The following is a 15,361-nucleotide window of genomic DNA, read 5'->3' as shown; positions in this document are numbered from 1 at the left end:
AGATACACCTCTGACAGATGACATGTATGTAAGCACCCTGTCTGATCACCTGCAACTACTCATGTCCATTGTGCATTACAATAGACTTGGGCAATTCCAGTAGGACAATGCAACACCCCAAATGTCCAGAATTGCTACACAGTGGCTCCAGGAACACTCTTCTGAGTTTGAATACTTCCGCTGGCCTCCAAACTCCCCAGACATGAACATTATTGAGCACATCTGGAATGAGAGATCTTTACCTCCTTGTACTCTTACGGATTTATGGACAGCCCTGCAGGATTCAGGATGTCAATTCCATCCAGCACTACTTCAGACATTAGTCGAGTCCATGCCACATCATGTTGCAGCATTTCTGCATGCTGGCAGGGACCCTGCTGGATATTAGGCAGGTGTACCAGTTTCTTTGGCTCTTACGTTATGATGTCCATCTCCAAAATATGGTGGATCTCAGCAGTAAACTGCAATTTGTACTCTTATTGCTAGAGTTTGCACGTTGAACACTTAGAGTGACTGCTCCAAAGCATGTGAGTAATTGGTTTGTGGTCAGTGAAAATGACAAATTGTCTGGCTTCTACCAATGGGCGGAAATATGTCACTACTGTATATACCACAAGCAACTCTCAGTCATAAGTGCTCCAAGCATGTTAGGTCTCAGCTAGCTTCTCAGAAAGAAAACCAAGCAGCTTCCAGTTCCTGCTGATATACTGTTGTAAGGCCAAGCTGATGGAAGTCTGGGTGGCATCCAACACCACAGCTAAGTCCGCATCATGTACTGGGTGCAACAGCAGCATTGCTTCTGCGAGTTTCCGTTTTGAGTTAGTGAAGCTCTGCATCAGTGCATCCAAACAGTTCACAGGGGTGTTTTCTTTTGAATGGGGTCCATGTAGTGCCTCAGTCATGGGTTCTTGCACGTCAGCAGCATTGGGCAGATATCAGTGACAGAACTTTAACATGATCAGAGAATGGCATAATTCTTTGTGCTTCTGTGGATTTGTAATGTTCAGAATTGCTTGCACATTCTACAGTAGTGGCATAGATCCTGTGGGAATAATTAAAAAGCCAAGGAACTCGATTTCCATCACAGCAAAATGCATACATCACTGGACTGATAACGATTCACTAAGGCACTGAAAGACAGTCTTTGGGTGGCGGTGGTAGAGCTTGAGTGACCTGGAGTACACTAGGACATCAGCAAGCGTAACAAGACGCCATCCAGGAACTGCTTCCAGGTCTGGACAGCATTCTGAAGGCTGAACATCATAGATAGTGTTTCAAAAACCCCAAAGGGCATTACGATACCTGTTTTCTCAATGTCTTTAGGCACAACGGTAATTTGGGTGTATATCTTTGCTCAGTCAGTCTTGCTAAATACTACACAGCCCACCAAGGTGTGACTAAAGTCTTGAAGGTGTGGGACAGGTTATCAGTCCTGCATCATTCATGAAATGAAGGTGGAATAGTCCCCACACAGCTGTCATGATTTTTTTTTTTTTATTTTTTTTTATTTTTTTAAATGTAACATTGATGACCGTGGGCTGTTTGGTGGTCAAACGATGCCTCACCACAGAATGGCCTCAAACTCTGCCTTGGATACCACAAGGCTATTGGGTGCATGTCAATGTAGGCAGCACGATGTGGAATGGCTGGGCATGGTTGTTATATGATGCACCATCAAATATTTAATGTCCTACAGTGCGTCAGCCGAGCAGGTGATGGCAGAGAATTTTTTGAGAATGCCAAGGTAAAGTCCAGTACACTACATAGGTTTTACACATCTACATCTACGTGCATACTCTGCAAATCACATTTAAGTGCCTGGCAGATGGTTCATCGAACGACCTTCACAATTCTCTATTGTCGCAATCTCGCATAGTGTGCGGGAAGAATGAATAGCTATATCTTTATGTACAAGCTCTGATTTCCCTTAGTTTATCATGATGATCATTTCTCCCTATGTAGGTCAGTGTCAACAAAATATTTTTAATGATGTCCACCCCAAATCCTGCATAATTTCAGTGACACTTTCTCTCCTATTTCACAATAGTGTAAAATGTGCTGCCCTTCTTTGAACTTTTTTGATGTATACTCCACCAATTCTGTCTGGTAAGAATCCCACACTGTGCAGCAGTATTCTAAAAGATGATGAACAAGCCTAGTGTAGGCAGTCTCTTTAGTAGATCTGTTACATTTTCTAAGTGCCCTGTCAATAAAACACAGTCTCTGGTTGGCGTTCCCCACAACAATCCCTATGTGTTCCTTCCAACTTAAGTTGTTTGTAATTGTAATTCCTATGTATTTAGTTGAATTTATGGCCTTTAGATTTGACTGATTTATCTTGTAACTGAAGTTTAATGGATTCCTTTTAGCATTCCTGTGGATGACTTCACACTTTTCGTTATTGAGGGTCAATTGCCAATTTTCGCACCACACAGATATCTTTTCTAAATTGTTTTGCAATTTGTTTTGGTCTTCTGATGACTTTATTATTCGATAAATCTCAGTGTCAATTGCAAACAACCTAAGATGGCTGCTCATATTGTCTCTCAAATCGTTTATATAGATAAGGAACAGCAAAGGGCCTATAACACTACCTTGGAGAAACACAGAAATCACTTCTGTTTTACTTGATGACTTTACATCAATTACTTCAAACTGTGACCTCTCTGACAAGAAATCACGAATCCAATCACATAACTGGTATGATATTCCATAAGCAAACAATTTCACTACAAGCCACTTATGTGGTAGACTGTCAAAAGCCTTCCAGAAACCCAAAGATATGGAATCAATCTGAAATCCCTTGTCAATAGCTCTCAACACTTCATGCGAGTAAAGAGCTAGTGTGTTTCACAAGAATGATATTTTCTAAATCTGTGTTGACTGTGTCTCAATAACTTTCTGTTGCACAAATATGAAACTTCATTGCAAAATATTCTGTTATTCTAAACAATCAGTTAGTTTTCAGCAGGGGAAAAACACCATAGATGCAGTAAACAGTTTCATTGACAAAATAAGCACATCATTAGACAGGAGAAATAAGGCGGCAGGAATTTTCTGCAACCTCACAAAGGCATCTGATTCTGTAAACCATTGCTTGTTTACAAACTTGAAAAGTATGGCATTAGCAGCAGTGCCCTAGACTGGCTTCAATCCTACTTATCAAACAGAAAGGAAAAAGTTAGCATCTCTTCAAATAGTGCATATTATTTTTCTGACTGGAAAAAAAGCTCAGTGTGTTCCACAAGGCTCCATATTATGCCAAGTCTTATTTCTCTTCTATATTTATGACTTACCAGTAAATAAATCTGTGATTGGAACTCTCAGTACCTTAGAAACTTGGTTTCAGCTAAATGGGTTGAATCTAAACATATCTATGACTCACATGATGCAGTTCAAAACTAAACAGTCAAAATGTGAGCAGATTATGGTTGTACACAACAGCTAAGATATAGAAGAAATTGTATGCAAACCAAATGGATTGCAAAAGTACCTCATGAGATGAATAAATCACAATTCACAATTCAACCATTTTCTTTGAGGTAATTCATAATGTTAAAACACAATATATGTTCCAAAATCCTGCTGTATATCAACATTAATGATATTGCCCTATAATTTAGTGGATTATTCCTACTATCTTTCTTGAATATTGGTGAGACCTGTGCAACTTTCCCGTCTTTGGATATGGATCTTTCGTCAAGCAAATGGTTTTATATGGTTGTTAAGTATGGAGCCAGTGCATCAGCATACTCTGAAAGGAATTTAACTGGTATATAGTCTGGACCAGAAGACTTGCTTTTATTAAGTGATTTAAGTTGCTTCACTACTCCAAGGATATTTACTTCTACGGTACTCATATTGAGAGCTGTTCTTGATTCAAATTCTGGAATATTTACTTCAGCTTCTTTTGTGGGGGCATTTTAGAAGGCTATGTTTAGTAACTCTGTTTTGGCAGCACAGTCTTCGATAGTATCTCCATTGCTATCACACAGAGAAGGCACTGATTGTGTCTTGCCACTAGCATAATTCACATACAACCAGAATCTCTTTGGATTTTCTGCCAGGTTTCAAGACAAAGTTTCATCATGGAAACTATTATAAGTATCTCACATTGAAGTCCATGCTAAATTTCAAGTTTCTGTAAGAGACTGCCAATCTTAGGGATTTTGCATATGTTTAAATTTGGCGTGTTTGTTTCATTGTTTCTGCAACAGTGTTCTCACCCGTTCTGTGTACCAAGGAGGATCAGCTCTGTTGTTTGTTAATTTATTTGGTATAAATCTCTCAATTGCTGCTGATACTATTTCTTTGAATTCAAGCCACATCTGGTCTACACTTATATTATTAATTTGGAAGGAGTGGAGATTGTCTCTCAGGAAGGTGTCAAGTGAATTTTGATCTGAATTTTTGAGTAGGTATATTTTTGAGGATTTGGGGGTTACAATATTCAATCTCGCTACAATAGCCCTGTGTTCACTAATCCCTGTATCCATTTTGATGCTCATTATTAACTCAGTATTGTTTGTTGCTAAGAGGTCAGGCGTTTTTTCGCAACCGTGTACTATACGTGTGAGCTCATGAACTCACGCACACGACTGCAGTCTCAGGCAATTGAAACCACACTGCCAGTGGACATGTGTGTGAGTTGCATTTGCATGAGTGTGTGTGTGTGTGTGTGTGTGTGTGTGTGTGTGTGTGTGTGTGTGTGTTTGCATATGTGCGCTTATTGATGACAAAGGCCTGTGACTGAAAGCTTTAAGAGTGAAAGTCTTATTGTTTTTCCTATCTGCGATTCAGCATCTTTGTTATATGTTGAGTAGCAACTTTCCTTCTCATAATATTATTTATTTATTCCAGTTTCCAAGAATGCCTTCTGCCCATACTAACTCACAGGAACTATCTACTTCAATTTTGTGACAAGATAAACTACATCTAACTGCAACAAACATGACAACTGTGCTTAGCCTATCCTTTCGGAACACTGTTAGGTTCTTCACAAGAAGGTGTCAAGTGAATTTTGATCTGAATTTTTGAGTAGGTATATTACACAAATTACAGATCATGGAAAGAATGAATTGTTTAAATTCCTCCGTGCATACTGTAGTTAATCTAATCTTGTTTGTACCATCTCTATATGTAAGGTTGTAGTACTTTCTTAGAGTAATTATTTAAAGCCACTCTTGACACTTTGTAAGTCAGCTTTCTCAGGATAATTTACATTACCTTCATGAGTCTGCCAGTTCAGTTTATTTAGCATTCCTGCGACACTTTGCCACAAGTCAAACAAACCTATGTCATTCATACTGCCCTTCTCTGTATACATTCCATATCCCCTGTCAGTCCTATGTGACACATGTCTGACACATTTTATCAATATCTTGCATGGGTCATACAAGTGATTTGTAAACAGTCTTGTTTTTAGATTGATTGCATATTGCTAGTATACCCCCAATAAATTGATACCTACTACTTGCTTTACCTCTGACTCAGTCTATGTGGTCATTCCATTTCACATCCCTACAAAGTGTTACACTTGGGTATTTGTATGACTTGAGTGACTTCAGCTGTGCCCCATTGATATTATAGTCATAAATTACTACAATTCTTCATTTTGTGAAGTTTGGAGTTTCACATTTATGAACTTTTAAAGTAAGTTCACAGCCTTTGCACCACTTTGAAATACTATCAAGATCTGACTGAATATCTGTGTGGCTTCTTTCAGAAAGCACTTCACTGTAGATAACTGCATCATCTGGGAAAAGTAGTCAATATTCAACATGAACAGCAAGAATACCAACACACATTTATGGGGCAAACCCCAAGTAACTACAACAGCTGTTAATGACTTTCCATCCAAGATAACGTGCTGCATACTTCCTATCAAAAGAATTCTTAATCTAGTTATTAGAGTTGAATTTCTCTGTTAATTGATCTTAACATTGCTGTCTATCCTAAAGAAGGAATTCTGTGTTCATTTTACTTCCTTCTTTCTGTATTCTCCACCATGATGAAATGTGCTGAACACAAAGTGTGAACAAATTAATGAATAAAAAATGTCACTAGATGCTCAATGACTCAAGTAGCTCCTTCCAAATTAAGTTAAAAACTGACATAATTAAGAAACTATAATACATTCATTCAGAACAGAATATGGGTGTAACAATGCAACCAAATGAAATGTACTGTATTTTAAATAAAGAATACATGTCTATAAGTTGCAACTGTCAACAGCAGGCAAGAGATTGTACCAAACTAACGAAAATTTAAAAATAGTTAACTCCAAAATGAATGCCTGAATCAATTTTGCTAATTAAGAAACATCATTTTTTGAGACATCATACATAAATGTACTTGTGAAAATTCCTTCCAGGATACTAAAAATCTTGTGATAATCAAGCCAGTTAACATAAAGACATGCACAGCTGTTGATCACATATATGCACTACTTGTGTTGAAATGAAAGCTGGACCAATAGTGAAGAAAGGTAGTTCATCATATTGACAAGAAAATACGTATATTAGTGTTGTTCACTAAAATGGGAGAGAGACAGAGAAAAATAGAGAGATCCCAGAAAACATAAGTGAAGAAATGTGGCTTCTACATACACAAAAATAAGGTAGTTGTATTACTCCTTTCTTGGTATAAATTCTTACAAATATTTCTGGTGGAAAAGAGACAGAGAATAACCAAGAAAATATGGGAACTCAACAACTACTATCATGTCAGCCACCTGAATGAAATCTGCTGCCCAACTTTCTCTGGGGATATTTTAAGATTGTGATTTATGAAACTCAGTGGAACTGGACTTAATATACACTGATTATTCACATATCTTGTAAAACATTCCTCCATACAAGGTACTTTTAACCATATATATCATGTGGTACAAAGGTGTCCGGCATTTGGGGCAATGCCCGAGGAGCGTAAATAAAACACTTTCTAAATTTCCACTTGTTACACGTCTTTTTTTCATCATAGTAGATAATAAATCTTTCCTTCTATTTTTTGTCTAATTTTCTTTACATAAAAGAAAACTGTCATGTTGCTCAAAGCTGAAGTGTCCAATGGTGAAGACCACAGTAAGTGTTGCTTGGATGCTGTGTTGGCAGATGCTGTTTCCTACATTTTCATCACTTTATAGTGTTACTGGCTGAGGCTTCTATAAGTTTCTATTTTAAATATGTTGTTTCTTGTACCTAGCACAACACTTTAACCTTTTTGATATAATTTTCAAACAGTCTGTATGATCTGTAATTACTGAACTGCACAAAACACTGACTGCCTTAACAGAACTATCAGCTTTTACTGATAGTTATATAATCCAAAAGCTGAAGGCACTTGTAGCAGAGTAGGCTAATAAAACACAGCTGCAATAATTAATGTTTCAAATTGAACATAAATGGTTACAGATGTTCAAAAATCTTCAATTGGACTTGCGATCAGATTTATCAATACTTACTGCAATTCTTGCACAATGGTTTACTTTTGAGCTACTGTAGGCTATCTCAAAAGACATTATGGATTGAAGTTCTTCTCCCTGGAAAAAAGAAAAATATAGTTTCAGCTAGAGAAAATATTTTGTAATTTTAATGCCCTCCCCACCAGTAAGTGACTCAAAGTAATATTAGTTTAAGCATCAGGAAACAGAATGTCGAAACTTTCATAATATGGAAGCAAGAGAGAAAATGACTCCAGGTCTTGGAAGAATGGAACTGGAAAAGAGCCATAAAGGTTACATGGACAGACAGAAAGGGAACTGAAGAGATCTTCAATAGCACAAAGAAAAATCATCATGAATGTCTATCAAGGAACTGCTGCACCACTCAATTGTTTTTATCATTCTTATCTACAGGGCACAGCAGTAATAAGGGCACATTACCCAGCACTGAAGTTTATTTCCAGATGGCAGCAGAATCCAGTTACAAGTATATTAGAATTAGCAACCAGACAATCCTGTGAGAAACTCTTCAAGCGTCTCACCATAGTGGTAGCACATAGTTCATATATATTTGATTCTTTAATGTATACAGTGCAATGGGGTCGGGATGGCTACAATGTCTGTTTATCTTGTTGCAGGTCATGATGAGAAGGCAGGAAGGTTGGCAGGGCAGCAGGTTCTAGAGCCAGGTAGACAACCATCTCAAAGTCATAGAAGCAGTGAAAAACAGTAATTCAAGATGGTGTACTCACTAATGAAACAAAGCAGTAGGCCCTGCCAGAAATATTGACTCTTAGATAATGTATCTCATAGTGTATTCTAATATGACAGTATGCCACCTTAGACAATTTATAACACTTAAAACTTTTGATAATGGCACTTTGAAGCCAAAATCATGATTGTGTAAGTGTAAATGTGGCACTGTAAATAAAAACAGTCTAATGGCAGTACTGACTTTGAAGAAATATATTATGACTGTGGCCCCACATTTATTCACTGCTTTCAGTATATCAGTCAAAGTGCTTTCTTGCTACAGGCAGTGTGTAGGGATGCAGGCTGATCCTTGTTAGTGATGTGCATGTAGGCATGTGGTCAGTGCACAGAGCATACCAGGCAGATGGTAATGGTGATGAAGCTATGATGTCAGCACCATTGAGAATGTAATGGCTTATCAGTCCCAGGCAGGAGGCCAGCAAGTAGTTACAGCACACTTCATAGTAAGTTGGTACCACTGTTGACACAGATGCACATCTCAGTGCAAGCACTCATCTATGCTAAGGTGAACCAAGGATCCCAGCATAAGATGAAGCAACAGTGACCCACCAATGCAAGCCTGTAGCAGCAAAGTGTGTGTGCACAGGGCAAGTGGTGGCTCAGCAGGGGGTAAGACGTAGATGTAAACCTCGGATCCCTGGATAAGTATCCTGAAGTTGGTAGAAGTCAGCCAGCAGTGGTGCCTAGCTGGAAGGCACCAACTCAGTTCCCAGCAGAATCAGGGCTAGGTGTAGTCTGTGGTACTGCAGTTACTACAGATGGCATCTAATAGCAGTAAGTTGGGTGATGCTGAGGTTGGTCACTGGTGTGGAGTACATCTCAGAGCTGACTGCAGGTGGTGACAGGCGCTGCATAGCTAGAACACACGATACTTATGGTTGCTCATTTCATCCCTATTATTATAGCACACCATTCTTTCTTGCACATGCCAATGAAGCAATACAGAGCCAGATCTGGACATGAAGTAACCCAGATCATCACTGTGATGGTGTGACCCCTGCACTTTGCTGTGTGACCAATATTCCAGCCCTGGCAGCTGCTTTGAGGCTTGACGTGTGGTAATTACCCCTGCTATTGTGCCAGAACTGAACTTTTCATCACATAAGCTTGGCTTCCCATAGCTTCTTGCATCAGACTGAAATGACCACTTTCCATTTCATTGGCCACATATCACAGATACCAGGTTAAAAAGGCAGTGGCACCACAACAGAAAATATGGAAAAATTTGCCATGAAGTATGATGTAACTGTACATGATACTAGGAACAGCTACCTGGTTCATTTTGCTGCTTCAAAAGTTCCTCATCCATTATAACCACAAGCAGTTAAGAATAAAAAATTTTAACAAGTTGTCACTCACAGTTCATCCAGTACCATCAAATATACACAAGAGAGTACACATAAGGTGCAATGAATTCAAGCCACTCAAAGCATTCTTAGAAATTAATCATTCTAAGATGTATTTTTCATAACTGATACAAAAGTTCCTTGAATTGTTATGTAAGTATTTTATTTTCTGTGCCTATGCGTATTAGTTACTATACTATTAAACTGATTATTGACTCCACTGTATTTTTTGATGAGGCCACTTGTATAGAAAATACTGAATGTTCAATAAATATTTTGAATTACATTAACTACCCAAAAACATTTTTCATCACCCTCATCAGTTCCCTAGTTTGTTTTTTTCTTTTCTTAAATTTGAAATCACTTTCTAAAAACTATGTCTCACCATGAAGATAGTCATGTGTTCTAGATTACTCTTGGAGAGTGTATCTAGAAACCAGATGCTCAAGAGAGCCAGATATTCAGACAAGGATAATGATCTACTTTTTGCTCCTTGCAAATGAGATACAACCTATGTATTGTTAGAAAATGCACCATATTTCTGCTATGGTAGATGTGATTCATTTGTAGTCTCTTTCTCATGTCTGGAAGGAGAGTGTGAATATAGCCCCTGGTATTTCAACTGTCCAAATCCTACTATAACTCATAAAGACTCCATTTTTGAAGCTGTAACTTGCTAATAATTATCTCTCATACTTTATCTTACATTGCTGTAAGCAATATCTTATGATTTGATATCCTTCTGTGATGTCAGTGACATATATTGCAAGAATGATGTGGAGAGTCTGTACTGGTGTAGCACACCTGCATCTACATCCATACTCTGTAAACCATTTTGAGGTTCATGGTCTGTGAAATTTCTCATTGAACCAGTTATTAGGGCTTATTGCTGTGCAATTCAAATACATAGTGCTAGAAGAAATACCGCTCAGTAATCATGGCTCATTTAGTGTGTTCTGAACCAGAAGTCCACAAGTGTAGTTTCATAGCTACAGCTGAGTGTGGCAACAAAGATAAGTTTGTAGAGATTAATAAAATATTACTTACTCAGAGTGTTTTAATTAAATGTCTTATTATTAGCCACATCAGTATCCAAGAAGTCAGACACAACAGTTAATCCTTTTTGGTGTAAGTTCCACACACTTGAGCAACATTCGAGCACAAGTCACACAAGTGATTTATAAGGAATCTCCTTCATAGACTGACTGCATTTCCCTAGTATTCTATCAGCGAACTGAAATCTGCCTCCTGCCTTACCCACAACTAAGCATCTTTGGTTGTCTCATTTCACATCCCTACAAATTGTTACAGCCAGGAACAATTCAAATTATGATTTATTGACACTGTAGTATTAGGATAATATAGTTTTTCATTTTGTGAAGTGCACAGTTTTACATTTCTGAACATTTAAATCAAGTTATCAACCTTTGCACCATTCTAAAATCTTATCAAAATCTGACTGAATATTTGCAAGCTTTTTTTCAGACAGTACTTTGTTGCATATAACTGCATCATGTGCAAAATGTCTAAAGTTACAATTAACAAAAATGATCAGTTTCTGAAAATAGAACATAATTGTACAGATAAAAAATCTACTCACCAAGTGGCACCAATAAAACACAATGTAAAAAGTATTCAGACTTGCAAGCTTTCAGAGCTAGTGGATTCTTCTTCTGGCTGAAGGGCTGAAGCAGAAGGAAGAAGGGTGAAGGAAATGGACTGGTGAGTTTTGAGAAAAGTTGCCCAGAACCCCAGGTCAGGGAAGAGTTACTAGATAGGATGAGAGATCTTCTCATCCCGTCCAGTAAGTCTCTCTTGACCAGCAGTTCTGGGCAACTTTTCCAAACTCTACCCATTTTCTTACACCTCACCAGTCCTTTTCCTTCACCCCTCTTCCTTCCCCTTCAATGTTTCTGTCAAATGAAGGAGCCATGGCTCTGAAAGCACTTAAAACCTTGTATATGTGTTCTACTGCTTTGTTTTGCTGCTACCACTTGATGGGTAGATTTTTTATGTATTAACATTGTCTGCAATTCACTAATATACAACAAGGACAGGAAGGTTTCTAGCACACTTCCCTGAGGTGCACCTGAAATTAATTCTACATCTGTCAGTGTCTCTCCATTCAAGATAACACACTGTATTGTCCCAACCAAGAAATCCTCAATAAAGTCACAAGTTTTGCTTGGTATCCCACAACTGTACTTTCAATAATAAGTGTAGCTGTACTACTGAGTCAAATGCATTTCAGAAATACTGCATCTACTTAGTCACCTTGATCAATGGCTTTCAGGATGTCATGCGACCAAAGTTGGGTTTCACATTACTGATATTTTTGGAATTCATGCTGGTTGATAGATCATCATTTTGTTTGAGATATCTCATTACATTTGATCTCTTATTGACTTGGGAAGAATTTCTGACCACATGCAGCTTAAGATGGTTCTACACTGTACCATACAGAGTGGTACATCCAAGCTCTTGCTGCAGAATCCATAATGGAAATCAGCACTGTGTAGCAGTAGACTCCACAACCTCCAGGTGTAAGTTGTAGACTGCAGTCCTGATGCAAGCAATTTTACGTTATATTTTAAGTGTTTTGGGCAAACTGTATCTATGTGTGTCAAAAATATCTACTATCATCAAGGAAAACTCCTAAATATCTGCAAACAGGACTCTGAGTAGTTGGATTGTTTTATAGCTTATGTACTGGATTCTGGTTTAGGGAAAATATGTCATTAGACAACACAAATGTATTTTTATTTCCATCTATTGTTAAACAGTTACTCCTGTACCATTACAGTGTGAGTAGAAGGATATAGTTTGCACTTGCTTCAAGTTTTCATGTGTAATACACAGATACCATCACCAACATATCATCAGCATTAGATATGATTGTGCCTGCACCACAGGTGTACCTTGTAGGTGTGAAGTAGGCTTCTGCCAAGACCATAAGCATAGAGATAGCGGAAAAAAATAAAGGGATAAGAAAAATAGTTTAAGAATTAACCAGGCAAGACACAAGAGTTATGTCACCCCTTGTGTTCTCGTCTTCCATTTGCGAGAAAAAGCCCTTCCCTACACCCATGGTAGTAAATGAACACCTTTGTCACTGCGTCATTTTGTCCAAGTAGCTTCATAAAGAAAAGATGATACTGAACAGCTGTCTAACAGTAAGATGGTTTATGTGGCAACAGTATACTTGCTTCACACAAATGGTGCCTATACCGCTTGCTCATGTCCAACAATGAAGATCTTGCTTGGTATTGTAGGCTCTTACAGGTCAGTGAGTGGGTGGTGGAGCAAATATGTTATGTGATCAAAGGCTTCTAATTTCTGTTGCTTGACTGGTACAAGATACAATGCAGGAGGAAGGAAGCAAGGAAGGTACACAGAGCATTTATTTATTGACTCTCTGTAGACAAATACAAGAATTTGTTTTTGATTATGTATGTATTTTGCACTTCCTCTCATAACTTACAAACAATAAAGATAAAAATTACATAGCTTGATTACTGGTAGATACAAGTACTATCTGTACAAATGATGAAAGGAATTCTTTAATACTATAAAAACACCATTTGTCGATAAGAACTCTTTGAATGCAATTTCAAAGCAGCTTCCACTCAAACTTTTTAAATTTGTTGCAAGTTTTAATAAAATTTGATCCCCATGTAATAGGAGCTGTAGTCTGCACTTTTTTGATACATATTTTACTTTCCAATACTTTTGCTGATCACAATTTTCAGTTGGTACAAACTGCTTCATAAGTAAAAGAGAGTACAAGACCAAGCCTCCTGCAGCTAAATAATAATATTACAGGAGTTTTTTTATTGTTTTACCCATAGTAAGCTTTACTGTCTTCATCTAAGGTGAACCCACATGTAAAGAAAAATGTGCTCTGCCAGTGGTCATCTGCTGCATTGCCCAAGGTGTTTCTATTGATTGTAATGTCATAATCAATAGAAATGGTACTAAAAGCACAATTGTTGGAAAGCAATATTTTTTCAACTTGTAGTTAAGCCCTTCTTTTATTCCTGATTAGTTATTCATGCACTACTAATAAATTATGATGAGCAAATAAAATCTTTTCTTTTTTGTATGTCATATTATAACCAATTTGTGGTAGCTGCCATAAACAATCAGACAAACATTTTGTTTTACTTGAATTTTTTAGAAAGTTTATACAATTTGTTATTTATTTATTAGAATGATACATTTAATTTGTTGTGTACAATATTTTTATCGATACAGTTATGTGACATTTTTTAATAATGCTTAGTATTTACTAAATCTTTCTGAGGCTTCTTTCATTCTTGAAAGCAGAGGGATTATCTACTACTGATTTGCTGAGGAAACAACAAGATGCATCCGAGGAGTATATTATCAGCCTGATATGGAATAAGAATGTCACTAAAACTGCAAACACATTATATATCAGGCATACTACATTTCAATTCTGGCATATACCTTGGGGGCTTGAGTAATGAAAGTAAGATAGAGAAGCAAAATGCATGCTAGTGGTATGGAATTCTTGAGAAACAGTGTTGAAGTGATAAAGATGGACAGGTTAAGGAATGAGAGGATCAGGAAACTAGTTATGGGAGAACCATTACACAACAGGACAGAAGAGTCAAAGCTTAGATGGTATGGAGATGTTAAGTGAGTGGAGGAGAAGAGGATTGCTATCTAGAGAGATATATGAGCTAAAGCAAATAAAAAAGACCAAGAAAGGCAAAGAGACAGGTGTCTGAAAGCAGTATAGAACTGCATGCAAAAGGTAGGAGAAGACTGGATCTAGCTGAAGATGGAGAAATGAAGGGAAGATATAACACATCAGAGAAGTTTATGTCCCAGACAGACCTGGCCAGCAGCTGGAAACTGTACAAGATGATAACCTACTGTGCTGATAACTCACATACAGCTGATAGGTGTGCAACAGGTGCTTGACTTCCACCAACATACAACTCTGTAAGAAAACAAGTGCAAGTAAGTGCATCACAGGTACACATAGATCATTAGACTGACTGTATATCCCAAAATAAAGAGAAACTGGTCACCAGTAGGAATGTTTGCAAACACACACTCTCTCTCTCTCTCTCTCTCTCTCTCTCTCTCTCTCTCTCTCTCTCTCTCTCTCTCTTCCCCCTCCCTATACCCATATACCCATTCTTTTAAACCATCACAGATGCCCATGATTTTAATAATCATAACAATAAAATGTATGAAATGCTTTAATCTACATCTATTCTATACCCTGCAAATCACCATGACATGCTTGGCAGCAGGCACGTCCCATTGTACATTCACATATAGAGTGCAGGAAGAGTGGTTGTTTGAATGCTTCTGGGTGTGCAGCAATTATTCTAATTTTATCCTAATGATCCCTATGTGAGCAATACATAGGGGGTTGTAGTATATCCCTAGAGTAACCATTTAAAGCCAGTTCTTGAAACTTTGGTAATACACTTTTTCAGGATAGTTTACATCTGGCTTCAAGAGTCTGCCAGTTTGGTTGCTTCAGTATCACTGTGACAATGACACTCTCTCATGGATTAAACAAACCTGTGACCATTTGTGCTGCCCTTCTCTGTATATGTTCAGTATACCCTGTTAGTCCTATCTGGTATGACTCCTACACACTTGAGAAATATTCTAGAGCCAGTTACATGAGTGATTTGTAAGCAATCTCTTTTGTAGACTGATTGAACTTACCCAGTATTCTACCAATAAACTGAAGTCTACCATCTGCTTTACATATAACTGAACCTATACGATCATATCCCTCTAAAGTCTTATG

At 37.7% G+C, this 15,361-nt stretch overlaps 1 protein-coding gene across 1 annotated transcript in view; it reads right to left on the bottom strand.

The window, feature by feature from the left end:
- LOC126282217 (katanin p60 ATPase-containing subunit A-like 2) overlaps positions 1–15,361 on the bottom strand; it is a 197,799-nt gene that overhangs the window by 116,482 nt on the left and 65,956 nt on the right. Inside the window, exon 2 of the mRNA XM_049981765.1 lies at positions 7,463–7,540. Coding sequence (XP_049837722.1) covers positions 7,463–7,519 — 57 coding nt within the window. The 5' untranslated portion in view covers positions 7,520–7,540. The remainder of the gene's footprint in view (positions 1–7,462; positions 7,541–15,361) is intronic.

This window comes from Schistocerca gregaria, chromosome 7 (genome assembly GCF_023897955.1).
Source record: "Schistocerca gregaria isolate iqSchGreg1 chromosome 7, iqSchGreg1.2, whole genome shotgun sequence".
Lineage (NCBI taxonomy): Eukaryota > Metazoa > Arthropoda > Insecta > Orthoptera > Acrididae > Schistocerca > Schistocerca gregaria.
Note: the sequence above shows the minus strand (reverse complement) of the source record. Positions and strands in the feature narration are given on the sequence as shown.